Genomic DNA, 18157 nt, shown 5'->3' with positions numbered 1-18157 from the left:
GAGGAAAAGTTGCTCCACACGTTATCTGCTGTAGCCGGCAGTATCGCATGCTTGTTCAGAATTGACTTCACTAGTTGGAAGTTGCAAGTTTGAGATGGAAGCCGTTTTATCGTTTGCTAAGAAACTTTGGTGCGTGAAGAGATTCATTATTTTAATTGTAACGCCCCTACTCCTCCTTCCGCTGCTGTTTGCTCTTCCACTCAGGGTGAGTATTATTTATTTTGTATTCTTTTATTTATTGTGATTTTTTTTTTCATATGGGTTTATGATGCACTCAGGTGTATAACAGAGAAAAGTTGTTTCACAGACACCTGAAACGTGCATTTGAATTTACAAATTCTACTTGAGGTTTTAATGTATTTTATAATGTTTTGGCGCTGTTTTATCTATCAGTCTATCTATGAATTTAGTTAGTTAGTTTAGATGTGTATTTCACTATATCTCTAGAAACAGTTGTTAAACCCAGATCACAATTTATAATGCTGATTGAGACAAGAATCAGGCTTTTAAACCATTTATAGTTTATTTTCCTAAGAAAAGAAAAAAAGTGCTTTGCAGTATCTCTACCCCACTTAACTACATTATTAGCAAGACATACTTTATAAAGTTTAAATAAATGTCAATCTCTTGCATATTAATTTAAACAGCCCAGTTTATGATATACTTGTATTGCGTTTGCTTGCTTGCACTGGGTACTTTGTCACTCGTCTAGTGCCTGAAAAACACCAATGAGGGTCATATGTTCTGGAGGATAATTTGTACCAAAAAAAAAAAAAATACATAAATACATTAAAAAAAAATAACTAAATACATCCATCCATCGATAAATAAATAAAAAACGAAATAAATACACAAATAGGCCTAAATAAACACATAACAAACAAAATAAATACATTTTCTATTCAATGAATTTCGATTTGTATTTGTTTATTTCGTTTTTTTATGTATTTATTTATGTATGTATTTCATTACACTGTGTAACACAATTTTTGTTCCTGGGTAGTAAGTGTTATTTCCTAATTGCTTATGCCTCAAAAGTATAGAAAATGGCTATTATTCCCCACAAACTTTGCTTTTGTGACTAGGAGTGATATTTTGAAATTTACCTATTTCCAATGAGAAAACAGGCGAATTTGTGTCTTTTCGTTCACATAAAGTCAGAAAAAAACAACATATGAATCCAAATTAACATGTATTTATACTAAAGTAATACAAAAATGACTACAAAAGATTTAGAAGTGAGTAGTTTTTCGAGATTTACGATTATACTGGAAATCACTTTCACGAATCAGCCCCCAAATGTAGTCTCCCATCATGTTCTCGTTATACTGTCCTTGGTAGCGGCGTTCAAAGTCCAGTATATCCTGGTGGAAGCGCTCGCCTTGCTCCTCCGACTACGCTCCCATGTTCTCCTTGAATTTATCAAGATGAGCATCAAGGATATGGACTTTGAGGGACATCCTACAGCCCATTGTGCCGTAGTTCTTCACCAGAGTCTCAACCAGCTCCACATAGTTTTCGGCCTTGTGATTGCCCAGGAAGCCACGAACCACTGCGACAAAGCTGTTCCAAGCCGCTTTCTCCTTACTAGTGAGCTTCTTGGGGAATTCATTGCACTCCAGGATCTTCTTTATCCGTGGTCCGACGAAGACACCGGCTTTGACCTTTGCCTCAACAGCTTAGGGAAGAAGTCTTGAAGGTACTTGAAGGCTGCCGACTCCTTATCTAGAGCTCTGATAAATTGTTTCATAAGGCCCAATTTGATGTGCAGTGGTGGCATCAGCACCTTCCGGGGGTCCACCAGTGGCTCCCACTTGACGTTGTTCCTCCCCACAGAGAACTCGGTCCGCTGTGGCCAGTCCCGCCTGTGGTAGTGCGCCTTGGTGTCCCTGCTGTCCCAAAGGCAAAGATAGCAGGGAAACTTGGTAAAAACCACCTTGGAGACCCATCAGGAATGCCATCATTTTGAAGTCTCCTATGACCTTGATGCCATCTCAGAAAAATGCAGATATGTATCCACTTAGGCAGCTGGAACTAAACTGAACTGGTGGGCTTAAGGCCCCTGTATTTATACTACTATTTATATTACTGGAAAGTTCTAGAAAGTTCTAGAAGTTACTCCAAGTTTACTCAGCACTGAATCTATCTGGAATGTTCTGGAAAATAGATAAATTTCAAAATATCACTGTCCTGGTCACAAAAGCAGTTTGTGGGGAATAATAGCCATTTTCTATACTTTTGAGGCATAAGCAATTAGGAAATAACACTTACTACCCAGGAACCAAAAAAAAAAAAATTGTTACACAGTGTTATTTATTTATTTTTTAATTTTGGTACAAATTATCCTCTATAATATGTGGTGCATGTTTAGCAAGATAACCAGGGCGATGTCAGCATTCCTGTAGATTTCTATAGCAAGTTACCTGACCATGGCCTCACAAAATAAATATCCCCACTCAGGGCACCTGACCTCACCTCTACCACTTGGCAAAAATCCAGCTAGGGGACTTAGTGAACCAGTCCACATCACAAAACCACAAATACAGCAAACAATAAAATGCAAATTACTGTAGCACCACTATTACTGAACATATAATGGTTGTTTTTTTCATGCACTAGTTTTGTAATGCATTGTGAGAAGCTGCAGTGCCTGAAAGCATCTTTATAAATGGAAATATCAAAGATGGTTTTCATCTCTGAGCCATGTGGAGTTCAGGACAGTTGATGCCACCTGCCTACCTGAATAACTGAACAGGTGATACACAAACTCCCTGGCTCTATGGAACATGGGTGTAAACCCTATTGAAATGAACATTGGTTTCATTATTGGACTTGTTCTTTCCAGGAAGGGAAATGCCTTTACGTCGTTCTTATGATGGCTGTATTCTGGTGTACAGAAGCGCTGCCCCTTGCTGTGACGGCATTGTTCCCTGTCTTCCTGTTCCCCCTTCTTGGAGTCTTGCCCTCCAACAAAGTCTGCCCGCAGTACTTCCTGGACACCAACTTCCTCTTCTTGAGTGGCCTTGTGATGGCGTCGGCCATTGAGGAGTGGAACCTGCATCGGAGAATTGCTCTGAGGATCCTCCTGATCATGGGAGTGAAGCCAGCCTGGTGAGAACATCCTTATCTGTTTGTAGTACCATCTACTGGTTGGCAAGCTTCTGGCATATAGCTTAGAATAGTGTAGAAGATAACCGAGCTAGGTAACTGAGCAAACATTATTATTATTATTATTATTATTATTATTATTATTATTATTATTATTATTATTATTATTATTAATTATTTATTTCTTAGCAGACACCCTTATCCAGGATGACTTACAATTGTTACAAGATATCACATTATTTTTACATACAATTACCCATTTATACAGTTGGGTTTTTACTGGAGCAATCTAGGTAAAGTACCTTGCTCAAGGGTACAGCAGCAGTGTCCCCCACCTGGGATTGAACCCACCACCCTCCGGTCAAGAGTCCAGAGCCCTAACCACTACTCCACACTAATAATAATAATAATAATAATAATAATAATAATAATAATAATAATAATAATAGGTCAGGGACAATTGTTCATGTTTGAATATTTGTTCAATTTCAAGTTAACTGGACAACAAGTTAAATTCATGCCTACAGTAAAATATATTTTTTAAAAAACCCAAACGCTGGCACACTATGAAATGATCTATTAAAGAAAGCAGTGTTAAATGCTCTTCTGTACAGTAGAATGAGTGTCTTTCCAAACGGAGTGTGTACGTCCATCACGTGTGGAGCATCTGTAATCCGAAGCCCTGGAATTCCAGTTATGTCAGCACTGTGTTGTTACACTAAGACAAACAGGAATGTTATATGATAGGGAAATAGATGGGATAGTATAGTAGGGCACTGTGGGGCTATCCTCTCCGCTATCCACTGCTTGTGGTGGAGAAGGGAATGTGGCCATCAGGACTGTTCACTCTCCACGATTCCTTTGTATTCCACGCAACTGTTGTATTGAGAAATTAGTGATGGTAAAATGAGTGCACACAGTTCCAAAAATACGTGGCAGGGGCCCTATGCTTTAAGATAATACATTGTGTGCAGAGTGTCTCCTATTGGATAAGAGGTGCCATCTCATGCAGTTTTGGTTGAGAAGAAAGAAAGTGAAGCTCAAATGGGGCGAAATGATGTCTCTTATAATAAGTGACACTCTGTACACTATGTATGAACTTACTATAAATTACAAAATATTGCATTCAGGAACTTGTGTTAAAGATAGAGGCAGAGGCAGCTATAAAGGCATTCGCAAATTTGAATGCAAGGCATTTAATGAAAGCTCAGAATTGTTTGTATTTAGCATTTTCCTTATTTCATTGTATTTCATTTTTAGGCTGATCCTGGGAATTATGTTAACAACATCATTCCTGTCCATGTGGCTGAGCAACACTGCCACCACGGCCATGATGCTACCCATCGCACATGCCATTCTCATAAGTCTCTTTGGAGACTTAGATACGCTGAAGAAAAACTGCAAAATAAAAGACAAGCCAACTGGTGAGTTCAGTTTTACCAAGGATACTTTACTCTGTGCCCATCTTCCTTTGTTAAGTTTTGCAATGTGTAGCCAAGTGAAAAGAACAGGGCATGGTTGAGACACAGCAGGCAATTCCTTTGATGCACTTCCAGAATTCAAACTCATCTGTCGTTAATATCTACCTAGACTTTTAAACTGGATGTTCTTGTTCAACAGCGGTTACAGAACAGAAGCATGCTTTCCAGTAATGCTTACTTGTAATATGTAAACCAAAATATAAACTTTGGACACCAAGATGTTCCATCACCTTTCTTATTCAACTCAGGCTTCTCAAATTATAAAGCTTGTGACAACACATGAGAAGGCAAAAATGTCTCCTCCTATTTTCTCCTGCCTATCAAACCTACCTGCCTATTTAAACCTCGTCACAATCTATGTTCTTTCTCTTGCGTTTGCTTTTTTCCTCCTCCTCCTCCTCTGTATTTCACTTGCTGCTTTGCCTCTGCGCCAGTCTCCTCTACGGGGGGTTAGTGAATCTCACTTCCCATCTATTTACAGCTACTCATGCCTTCGTTCAAAAACGGGGGTCCTCTCCACAGCGAGTCAGAGGGGACCACTGGCCAGACTGTTCTTTCGCAGGTCATGCGCTATTTTCTTGTCTCACCCAGAGACTCTATTATTTCTCTCTCACTGAATTGAATGCAAGGCATTTAATGAAAGAAGAAGTAAGAGCTGTAGTCATCTACAATCCTTAAAGTCCAAATACTAACTCTATCTTTCAGATACCCCTGCAGGCGCACTCCAGTGCCTGGTCTTGGAGGACTTCCCTCACCTCTTAGAGGCCGGCTCCTGGAGACAGGGATTCTCTTTCCTTCCTTCTTTCCAGGTTATGAACCTTTCTGTCCTCTGGGGTCATGACTCCGTTCATGAGGATTCTCTGCAGTCAGAGGATTTCTGTGTTTTTCAGGGGGTCCCGGGGGCCGATGGGGCAGACCTCTGCAGTACGAGGTTCTTGCGGTGTAATGCTCGGACCCCGTCCTTTGCCCTGGCCCGCAGGCCACTAACAGCTCAAACCTTCCCTGGCCAACAGGCCACTAACAGTTCAAAACAAGCACTCCTGGCCCGCAGACCATCACCATTCCCTCGAGGCTAAGCCTCGAAATACTAAGCTACATTCCTCCTGCCTGTGAATCTTATGTTAAAATATTTACTTACATACCGCTTTGTAGTTTTCCATATACATTACTTATTGAAAAACTGACAAAAATTTAAAAATGTGTCATTTCAAAATCTAACATGAAATACTGTACTACTATTATGGCTTCCGGTAAACTTTTGCAACATAATTTTTTAGTTCCTTTGATTACATGATGTTAAATAAAATATCTAAATTTGTGCTTTCATTGTAAAGTCACACATCCCTATGGCATGCAATGCCCATAGTTATAGAATGGAAAACAAAGCAATATACAGTGCCCTATTACATTTCTTAACAACATGCTTTTACATTCATTAGGTGAATCCCAGAGGAAGATGCACACTGTTCCAGCTGAAATGCAGATCTTGACACTGGAAGAAAGGTACACAAAACAATTACAAAATGATTTCTACATAGTGATTTCAATTCTTCTCTGTATCAAACCCCATTCCTATGTAATTTACAGCTTTGTGATTAACGTAGTCTTATGAGACAAACTTTGTCTATGTAAACACTGTATACCTCATTTCTCACCTAAAGAGTAGACCTTTGTGGTTTATTTCTCTTGTGTGAACCAGCAAGAATCTTCCTATTCCAGGTAAACACTGAAACATTTTAGAAGACAAATATTATAAGATCCCTTAGAAACGTTGACTGCAGCAATGCACAGCTACACCCTGGTAAACTAAACTACGAATGGAAAAGCTGCCAGGAACAAAATGCTGGCCAACTTCTTATATATCTTGAGACAAAATATTGCACTGTGATGCTTTTTCTGTGGACCTTCTGAGATTCTAACTTGCTTTGCTTAAAGGCAGGATGTGCCAGACAAGTTTGAAAGCCTGACTCCTGCAGAAATCAGGAAAGAGGCTGAATACCAGAAGAATGTGTGGAAAGGTTTTCTCATTGCCATCCCCTACTCTGCTAGCATTGGAGGCACGGCTACCCTTACAGGGACAGCACCAAACCTGCTTCTGGTGGGGAGCCTGAAAAAGTAAGCTGCTGAATAATATTTGCACTCAATTTCAATACAGTAAGAACGTGCGGTAAACCCCAGGTGGTCCCTGAATAATTTCAGACAACTACATCAATCCATTTTTACACAAGTTCCTATTGAGAAGATAATGATCACTCATGCGATTGCCTAATCATGTCGTGCCATTTACAGTGTTAATATTGCATTTTAAAGACATTATTGTTTTTGGTAAAAGTGTAGCACAGTATTTTTTGGTGTGGGTCTGAAAAAAAGAGCTGATGGATTATGACCACAGGTATTATTATTATTTATTTCTTAGCAGATGCTGTTATCCAGGGTGACTTACAATTGTTACAAGATATCACATTATACAGATATCACATTATTTTTTACATACAATTACTCATTTATACAGTTGGGTTTTTACTGGAGCAATCTAGGTAAAGTACCTTGCTCAAGGGTACAGCTGCAGTGTTCTCCACCGGGGATTGAACCCACGACCCTCCGGTCAAGAGTCCAGAGCCCTAACCACTACTGAAAAATGTATTCAGTACTTAATGACTTAAGTAAAAAAATGTAGTGGCTGTTGAACATAAATGGACCCATATGTGAAGATGCACAATAAGCCTGGGCTAAAAACTTTTTTTTTTAATAATGTATTATATATACAGTATATATATAATACACCTTTATCAGATTGAATGGACCGTCCCAAAGTTCTGAGAATCTCTTGGTTCAGGTTTTGTCTAACAAGTCACATGTATAAACACGAGATGTCCTTTCCTCTTTAATGTATAAATTACTTCAACATTTTTGTTCACATGCATATTTTTGGCAACCTATGAATGTTCAAAGTCTACAGGATTAAAGTCACAATCCTGTTGTTTTAAGTTTTTTTCCAGCCTGTGATCTGATCAACTTCGGGTCCTGGTTTGTCTTCGCCTGCCCTCTAATGCTGCTTTTTCTGTTGCTCGGCTGGCTATGGATATCTTTCCTTTACGGGGGGCTCAATACAAGGTAATGCTAAGGGCTGTATTCATCTTCAACTGCTTTTAAACTATGAACAGTTGTGCACATGCAGCAGATGACTGAGAGAACCCAACACATTGATGTAGTCCAGTCTTTAAAAAACTACTGCATGGGAATTAATTTCCAGTGTATATATATATATCCTTCAGGTTAATTCTCTGGTATTTTATACTGTAGATATTCAAATGGGATTTGTTGACTACAGTATCTGTCTGTACGTAATCAGAAAGTTAGTTTTAGCTGTGGCACACATCTTGCTGGCTCCCACCTTGAAGCCTTCTGGCCACTCTGTCACTGAGTGAACTAACAAGCCATCAACCTGTTACTAACTTCAGTAGCTGGGGGTTATGAATGCCACGTGTAGCCTCTGTTTTGGCTCCAAGAAGCAAAATAAAAAAATAAACACCAATAGCTAATATGTTAAATGTGGACCTGTGAGGTCTTTAATATGTAAAACCTACTTTTAATTTTTGTAGTAACAAATATTTTATTTTTTTAAGATTGTGTCTGAAGAAGAAAGATTTCAGAGCAGAGGCAGAGGCGAGAGCACGAGCAGTGATAAAGGCAGACTATGAAAAGCTGGGGCCTATCCAGTATGTACAGCCCCTAATGCTTCTACAACGTAATATGTGATTGTTCTGGTTGCACAATAGAGAAATATATCCTTTGTACTCATGATGTCACTATGGGTAGCAGAAACTGGAATCTGTTTGTGCTGCTTGATTTAGTAGATCAAAATGTGATCATACTTATAATGATAATAATCAACAAACATACAAATGAAAATTGCTACCTTTACAACATGCAAGGTTTACTTATTTGAATGACTTCACCCTCATATTAATTCTACTTGAAGACAGTGGGAAGAACATTAAAGTGAGGGTGTTTAAATCTGCTGCTGTATCAGTGCAGTCTTCATTCAACAGTTTCTAATTGTGGTTTCAATTGCCCTGCAGGTTTGCTGAAGGAGCAATTGCATGTCTTTTCTTTTTGTTTGCCGCTCTTCTTTTCACGAGAGATCCGAAATTCTTTCCTGGTTGGTCGAAGCTTTTTAAAGCTGGGTAAGAAGATCAACCCCTTTTTTAACTGTACAGAGAGAATGCTGATCTCCACCCACCAAGGTGTGGCTTCAGTGTGGGTGGGATTGCTGTCCACTTGGCTACTCTGACCTTGAGGGGGCTGAAAATGAAACAGTATTGATTGTATTGATGATCGTAATGTGATGTAATTTCTATCTAACCTTATACAAGCCATCTGATACAAACTAGCTGTCACAAAGACGTTTCAGATGGCTGTATTACATCAGTAATACAGCATACTATATAGTACCTAATCCAATCAGGTAGACAGATCCTAATAGTGTATTGTATTCTCAGAATTCAGTACTTACATACAATATACATACATGCTATATTATCATAGCACATGTATAGACTGCATACCTGAAAACAATGCCTATGGGGATGACTTGATGTTTTTAAAGGATGCTGACAACCAAGCCTCTCCTTAAAGTATGAAACACAAGAAGGTTATTTTATGCAGCACACACCTGAAAGACACTATTGGATTACTTGGTAATGAAAGAGACCTGCGGTGATGAATGTCTCAGTCAGGATAGATCTGCATCTGGAACACTTGAAAAGCCAGTGAAGATTGCAACCTGGAGGCAACTTGCCAATGAGCCTGCAGTTACACACTTGTAACAGACCATTAACACTGCAAAGATCCGATGAGCATTTTAAATTAAAAAGTCAAGACAGTTAGCTGGCAATCTTCACAGCTTCCCTGCAAATGTATGTTTATCTTCAGATGTTTTTTTGCTGTTTCAGTATGTCCAGGAGATGTCACTTTTAACAGCATGCCTAGAATGATTGTGAGTGTATGCCAAGGTATATCTGAGAATGTGTATGGGGGTTTATTTTCAGATCACTTGAAGGCTTCATTGCTTTCTAATATGTCACATAATGTTGTTGGCTGCTGCATTTTGAAGGAAATTAAGGTGGGAGATGTGTTTGTGTACACTAATTTATACAGATCGAAATTATACAGATCGAGTATATGTCACCATCCTCTGTAATCAACTGTCTGTTTCATGTGATACATCGTGGTTATTTTGGCCACCATCCCATTGAAAGAGTAGGACAGTGTGTAAATACAATCAAAATAGCAGAGGTAGTCTTGTTGAATGCTAACATTCCTCACATTGCTTTACCATTGAGCATCACTGATGATTAATCAACAGAGGGCAATACACCTTTTTTCAATCACTGTTTTTAAGCAAAGATTTCCATTCCAGTTTTTTTTCTTTTTTTGTAGAATGGAACCAACATGGCATTCAGTATTTTCAACACGTTTATTATTCTATTTTTTTAAAAGGAGGAAAACGACAGTCATTTGTACAGTGTCAGAATCAAAACGCCCAAGTAATACATTGTAATTCAAGGACACTGAAACAATGGCAGGTTGCTAGTTTCTCATTCTGTCACATTAATATGGAATGTTCTCCTTTCAAAGGGTACGGGTTAGTGAAATTAAAGACTGATGTAAGCACTTAACAAATGGTAAATTAATGCTATTTCCAATGGCATATGAAACAAGTGTGGTTTTGCAATTTCATACATTGTTTTGCCTTTGGGTTTCTGGCTTAGTGTACAATGATTTCACTGTTAGTATTTACTTGAAAAGAATTTGAATAGCTTCCCTCTTTACATTATTGATCTCTTTGTAGGTTTCTCTCAGATGCTGTTACTGGTGTTACCATAGTAACAATATTGTTCTTCTTCCCGTCACAAAAACCTTCAATTAAATGGTGGTTTGATAAGCGGGGTAAGTACATATTTATCTGTCTTGAAGTGAGAAAAAAAACCAAAACATTTTTCTTTCAGAATTATTATATTTAATTATTATATTTAATCACTTACCTCAATAATTGATTTTGAATGCCCAGCTTATAACAGTCTTCTGGGTAAGCCAGCCCAATAAACAGTCACTCACAAAATGAAACGGTTTATTGTCAAGATGCAAAGGTACAGAACATCCTAACATGTTCAGGGTCAAGTCTTCTCTCCGGGTGCCTGCAAGTTATCTGCCAGTTACTGTATACAGAGATCCCATAGAGCTTTGGGGTCAACAGTCACTTAACGGGGCAGCAGTAATATACAACAGGCATGTAGTTAAGTAACTATTAAAGGGGTATGTGGCAGGATGGCTTGCAGTGGTGAGGTGTGGTGACGTCACGGAACAGGAAGTAACTGAATCAAAACAATGGATGGGCGGGTGAAGCTGAATGCTACGGCACTCAGCTGGATTTATTAAATAAAACCAAAAACAAAAGATTTAAACAATAACAAAACACAAAACAAAAAGGTGCGATGGCTAAACAAACAGAAACAAGTATATTTTTAAATATAGCAATTGTTCTTTTTATATTCTCCTCGCTCTCTCTCTCCTGTACTCTCCTCTCTACACTCAACCCCACAGCACGGACAGCTGCAGGTTCTTATACTCTGGCTGAGGAGCTGTTAATTATCTTATTACCCCTCGGCCACAGTCTGCACGCGTTTTGTAAGGATGTGTGACTGTCAGCTAGTTGAATAATCAGAAGCTGATCAGTCACGCATCCTCACGGGTTTTAAATTATAAATAATAAGAAATACGCGGCGCTGTTATCCACGCCACAAACAATAATACAAATAATAATAAATAGGGACGGGACACTCTGCCACAGGGTAACAGTAGTATATTATACGATTCATCACAGATTGTAACCCTAAAACCTTTTCAAAATGCACAATATACAATCTACAGCTGTGGCCAAAAGTTTTGCATCACCCTATGGAATTAACAAATTTAGCTTCATAAAGTCAAATTAAACATGCTGAATAATGTTACGTTAACATAATGAATTACATTCCGCTTTCAGGTATAAACTGACAAAAATTGAAAAATGTGACATGAAATATTGTACTACTATTATGGCTTCCGGTAGACTTTTACGATATCATTTTGTTGTTTATTTGATTAATGTTAAATAAAAGATGTTTTGTCTCAATACTAAAATACTAGGTGATGCAAAACATTTGGGCACAGCTGTATGTACTGTATACAGTATGTATTTTTTTTGGTTTGATGATCTTACAAGTTACCGTGTTGAAGTGGGATTTGTTCGAGCCCAATGATTCTAAGCAGTTGAAATATTCAGGGTTACCGGTATGTGTTGAGATTAAAGAGCATCAGTTTGTGAGTTTCCTATGGAACAGTAGCTCTGCACTCTCTTGGTTTATAGGATTATACTAATCGTTCAAAAGCATGCTGATTGCCACATTGCAACACTTTTTCTGCAAACAAAAAAATAGCTATCAGTGTCATGAGCTCTTAGCAGCATGTTGAAAAAACAAATTGCTGGCTGTTTTCCTGTAATACGCAGCAGAGATCAAAGGACACACATTTTGTGTTGTAGGAAAACATTATTCAAGTGTGTATGAGAGAAAAAACAACATTTGTTCATAGCCCTTTACTTAGAGCTCTCAGCAGTTAAAGATTTCCAGTCAGGAGATTAAGTCCTTGTGCCTGTTATATAAGATCTACCGTAGTGCCGGCTATATCAGTTAGAAATAGTTTACAAACTGTGGCCACTACCTGGATTTTAACAGGGAGGGGACCATAACTGCCCTGCAAACACTGCAGTTTGTAATAGTTCAATAATGAGTCTGTGTTGTGAAATCTGAACTGTGGTCTTTTATTTGGTGCCATTGTAAATTTCACATTTTCTTTTAAATCGTGTTTTCTCAGCACCAAATACTCTGAGTCCACCGCTGTTGTCTTGGAAGAAAGCCCAAGAAAGTGTGCCTTGGAACATAATCTTGTTGCTCGGAGGAGGTTTTGCAATGGCTAAGGGCTGTGAGGTATTCTATTAAAAATGCATAAATAATAAACTCTTTAACTAATAATGATGTTGGGAAGGTTTAAAAGATGTAGTATCTTCATATACTCACAAAATAGTTAAGAAATACAATAACTTACACTTTATTTAGACCCATTTAAGAACATTTGTAAAATCTGGAAAAAAAATAAACGGCCATTCCATTATTGTAAAGAATATGATTGCTAACAGAACTGTAATGCATTTCTATTAAGGTTTGTGGTTAAGACTGTAAAATCTAGTTTAACTATAGCTCTCAGAACTACATTTCCCATCATCCTTTTGCTCACTGGTAAATCCATCTCAGTTACATATGTGAGCAGGAGGATGATGGGAAATGTAGTTCTGAGAGGTCCATGCGGGTACATGGGAAGCCATCTTGAGGCAGGGAATGCAATTTAAAAGTTTTAAAAAAAGTTAGCAACACATGGGAACATGTAACACAATAAAATAAAAAGGTCCTTATATACCCTTTAGAAGCCCATTTAGTTAAATTAAATCAAATTTACTATTAACAGTTGTGATTGAGATACACGAAAGACTTAACAGGTATCAATTGATTTTAGTAGAAAAGGTAGGGAAAAATCAGAAGCCCTAATTATGTTCTATCACCCAGTATCAACTGTTAGAAGTCTTAACTATAGGTTAGAGCCACATTTTTTTACTGCCTTTAGTCTAATTACTGAAGGCTTTGGTCAGTTTACTAAAGCACCCTCTATTTACATGCCCAAGGACAGTGCTGGATTACCCGGCCTGCAAGACCTGCAAAAGACCACTAAAAACAAGTGAGGTCAAACATAACGTCATATAGGACAACACCGAGGATGTCCATGTGACTAGAATACACATCTTAAATAAGTCTCACCATGCAGGTACACACACAGTGTGCCCCTAGAGTCGCATTACAAAAGCACTGCATTTCTTTGCAGTAAAGAACAATTATTTAATTACGATGAGGGGTGGTCAGTTCTGTTTGATTTCTTAAACGTTTACATTTGGTGTGGTTTATAATGCATCAACATACTATATGACCTTATTGAAAAAATGTAAAAATCAATGCAAGGAAAAAACAAACAAATAAGTAATTCCTTCAATTTAATAAATTGTTGCACATCCCTTTCCTATGTAGTTTTGAAGACATCTATGTATTCACAACATTGTATTTGGTACTACACTAGATTAAAGAAATCTGTTTCTGCAGGCCTTGCTTTAAGATAATCTTGCACTTTCATTTCAGTGTCCCCATCCCTTTATTTCCTGTCAGTTACCAGCCATCTGCTTCCCCTAATGGCTGTCAAGCTTTGCAGCCAGTAAGATGCTTGACCCAACACTAATGAGGTGAAATGACCTAGGAAGTGCAAGTGTAATAGATTTCCTGTAGGTCAAGACAAGCAAACTGATAACTTTCTTTAACTACAGTAAATATATGTTAGCAATATCATATATATATTTTTAAACAGCACATTTGTGACCCATATAGTGAATAGAAGTGAGGTATAATTTATGAAAGTATTTTGTTAGCTAGAAGCATTATGGATGACCATTGTGTTTGTGTGTCCTGTTCCATTGCTCGCTGTCCTGCAGGAGTCGGGATTGTCCAGCTGGATTGGAGGCCAGCTGCAGCCTCTGGAGAGTGTGCCCCCTGTAGTGGCGGTCCTGCTCATCACAGTGGTTGTGGCCTCCTTCACTGAACTCGCCAGCAACACAGCCACGATTATAATATTCCTGCCCATTTTAGCAGAACTGGTAAGCTTAACTTGTTCCCATATGTGACGGAAACCCGTCACTGTTTAAAACAAACAAAAGCTTACTTGGAAGATGGGTTAAAGGTCAGCCAGGGTGTCCTCGGCTCACCGCACACCAGCGACCCCTGTAGTCTGGCCGGGTGCCTGCGGGCTTGCCTGTAAGCTACCCGGAGCTGCGTTGTCCTCCAACACTGTAGCTCTGAGGTGGCTGCATGGTGAGTCTGCAGTGTGACAAGAAGTGGTCAGCTGACGGCACACGCTTCAGAGGACAGCGTGTGTTCGTCTTCACCACTCCCCAGTCACCGCAGGGGTGGTAGCGGTGAGCAGAGCTTAAATAATAGTTGTATATTCAAAATTGGGCGAAAATAATTTTAAAAAAAAAGAAATGGCGGCTACTAAATAAATAAAAAAAACAATTATTAAAATGTACCCTTTATCTTTAAAAACTGCTTTTCCGTCATCGTAACCCAAGAATATGATCTTATATTAGGAATGATTGTACATACTATATTGTGTTGACTTATAATAAATGATATTTGTTAACCAAACAGCAGAGGAAACATATGTTATTCTATTTAAATGATACTGTCAAGTGGAGTCAATCAGCAGAATATATGTCAGTTGATTGCTATGCATGCACAACTTACAGTGAATTGATGTCCGGGACAGGGTGTTTTTCTTGGCTGAGGGATTCAATGATTTAGAGACATTATTACTGGGTTTTTGTGAAACACAATCAAGGAAATGTATCTGCTATGTCATTCAGCCATCCATACTGAATCCACCACTTCTGTAAAATGAACACACATTTCACAATTGTATTACTAGGGACTGTTCCTCACGCTGAATGCACATTAGTTTAGACCCATCAAAATGAGAACTGTGGTCAGAATAATACCTTTTCTTGAGCTGAATTAAATACTATAAATTAACAGGTTGTGTGTGTCTCTGATTGCATAAGATGTCACCTTGTGCAGTTCAAACTGCAAAATTATGTCTTATTTTTGAAAGACATCTGTCTCACAAAGTATTAACAAGGGCTTCATCTCCTGAATGGAAATCTTTAACTGCTGAAAAAGCTAGTAGAGCGGCACCAACACATTTGATCCTTTGATTTGTTCTTCCTCTTGCAGGAAATAAGACAACAAAGAAAGCCAGCAATAATCACAAAAAAAATAATTGTACTCGGGAACTAGTACTAAGCATAAAATTAGAGTTTCTGTTTCATAACTTCTGAATTTTGCAGCTTTTTCTATGCACTGGATGACATCTGTACACAAGATCAGATGGACTGAAATCACAGCAAATCCTTAACGTTAATTGGTGGATTTTTCATACGTGATTTAGAATTATGTAGCACAAAAAAATGGAAAAATAATTGAGTAATTGTTTTGTGTTTTTACTCTGCAGGCAATGCGTCTACAAGTAAACCCTTTGTATTTAATGATCCCTGGGACGGTGAGCTGCTCATATGCCTTTATGCTACCGGTTTCCACACCACCCAACGCCATTGCTTTTGCTTCGGGGCATCTAGTGGTTAAAGATATGGTATGTAGCCTTTAAATTATAAAAAGAATGTCCATGTATTAAACTTTCCTATCCATGCTTTGTTTCTAAGAGCATTTTTACCATTTTTGCCATGTGAGGGGTCTCTGGTATACTGTAGAGGTATGTAAGGTCACAGAAGCAGTAGAATTACAGTTTGTATCCAAATTACATGAACAAAGTATTCTGCATATTCATTCTCAATCACTCCAGTTATGTGGGGGTCCAATTGAACTCAATAATAATAACGTGCTGGCTTATAGGATTATAGAGCTCATTAAGGCCATTACATATTAGGATAAGAGTAGGTCTGTGCCACACTGCATGTTGTCCTCCCAATTCATTAGTGGCTACGTGAAAAACACAGGGTGATTCAAGCATTATTACTATTTGGCCTGTCTGCATACTTTTCATGGAAGGCCTCTGCTGCATTACAAGTGCTTTGTGTCTTGGTGCTACATAAGGAAATGACACAGGATCGTTTGGTGGTTTTCCTGCGGTGTGCTGTGCAGGAATCTCCGTGCATATGAGGGTGTGTGGTACATAGAGCAGCAGTTTGAGCAGGTGAAGCGTGCAGCCAGGTATACTGAACTGTGTCTTCGTTCTGCAGGTGAGAACGGGAGTGGTGATGAACATTATAGGGGTCCTTGTTCTGTCCCTGGCGATGAACACTTGGGGTCAGTACATCTTTGATCTTTCCACGTACCCGGACTGGGCTATTGTACACAGCGCCAACGCAACCAGAGCTCTGCCAGACATATACGACCACACCGTGAAACCTCTCAATTTTACGTTATAGCTTGCACAGAAATGTATTGAGCAATAGTATGCATTAACAATGGAATAAGTGAATCAAAAGACAAATCTGAAGGTACATTTTAAAGATTGCTTACACTCAAATCTGAACAAATCATATTATTTTACAGTGACATATGCATTTGAGGAAGGACCAAAACAGTATGTATATATATATATATATATATATATATATATATATATATATATATATATATATATATATATATATATGCCCCTCACACAGCTCCTCTGTATGGATAGGCAAAAGGCCCGCTGTTTTAAAGAACAGTAAACTCTCTCTTTATAGGCCTCCTCAGTATAAACAGCTTCACAATTAAGAACACTTTTTTTAAGAACACTCAATTGTAATTTAAAGTGACTTCAGTGTTAGCGCCTGATCAGGATAACTGGTTCATGTCACATTGTTAGTTTTTATATTGATATAAATATGTTGATATATTTATGTGTATGTACAGTATGTTTGTATGTGTATAAAATTGTATTAAATATAATAAATCAAAGAATGAATTTGTTGTTTTTCTGGACAGTCATTTTAACAGATAGTAAAACTGAAAGATAAAAGTGCTAGATACAACCTAAATTATGAGTATTACCATATACTGTCAAAAAGTGTGTGTGTGTATTATTAAGAAAGCTTGTCATAAAATGTAAAAGCATATGTTTTCACCCCAGTTTTCAGATTTGTGGTTAAATTAATGTTAATTTTAATATCAGCTCTGGTAAAATTAAGACCAGACTGTACAGATACATTTACCAGTTAAGTGACTTAGGTTTACTTTCTTAATTCATTTTCCAGAGGGAAATACAATCTAAAATAAAATAAAGAACACTGTGCAACTCTGCAGTCTTTGTACAATCCCTTCCACGTAGGTCTAAGAAATGTAAACCTGTCTGGCATTTAAGTCTCCTTAAATACCTCAGTAACCCTCTGACCTACTCTGTAGCTTAAAGCTGCAGTCTTCCACAATCTTTTTTTTAAAATGCTTTATCATAAGACATGGCTGAAAGTTAAACATGAACATTTGAGATAAGCGCTTTCAACCAAATTTCAATATATTTCAAAGTACAACAAAGTTTTTTCTTTGGTGCTACATTTTATTGGCTGAATATGTACAGTACATGTTACATTGCAGAATTTGTTTGATATTTCAATCCATATATTAGGAGCATTGTCTGGAAGCCGATTTTATTATCCTCAAAGTATGTCCCAAGAATGGTATTGAATGATTGCATACAGCTGATAACATGTTTCTATGTTAAACAGACCTTTCAGTTAACGGCAGTTGGACTTGAAACCTGTAATGGTTTACTGATAGAAATAATGTAGATGTGCTTAACCCTCAAACACTGTTTGAAAAGCTTAGGTTACTCATTAAGGTTACACAGCATCTTATCAAAACCCAGGTTTGACG

At 38.0% G+C, this 18157-nt stretch overlaps 1 protein-coding gene across 1 annotated transcript; it reads left to right on the top strand.

Annotated features, from left to right (window-relative positions):
- On the top strand, positions 1–16886 carry LOC131698613 (Na(+)/dicarboxylate cotransporter 3-like). The gene is made up of 13 exons (XM_058991137.1): positions 1–205; positions 2846–3111; positions 4369–4532; positions 6029–6092; positions 6525–6704; positions 7578–7703; positions 8216–8308; positions 8672–8776; positions 10444–10541; positions 12507–12619; positions 14221–14382; positions 15792–15929; positions 16537–16886. Exons 1-13 carry the CDS (start codon positions 95–97, stop codon positions 16723–16725), a joined length of 1809 nt encoding a protein of 602 aa, XP_058847120.1. The 5' UTR covers positions 1–94; the 3' UTR covers positions 16726–16886.
- The last annotated feature ends 1271 nt before the right edge of the window (positions 16887–18157 follow it).

This window comes from Acipenser ruthenus, chromosome 18 (assembly GCF_902713425.1).
Source record: "Acipenser ruthenus chromosome 18, fAciRut3.2 maternal haplotype, whole genome shotgun sequence".
In the NCBI taxonomy this organism is placed as follows: domain Eukaryota; kingdom Metazoa; phylum Chordata; class Actinopteri; order Acipenseriformes; family Acipenseridae; genus Acipenser; species Acipenser ruthenus.
The sequence above is the reverse complement of the archived record's forward strand: the minus strand, read 5'-3'. Positions and strand labels throughout refer to the sequence as shown.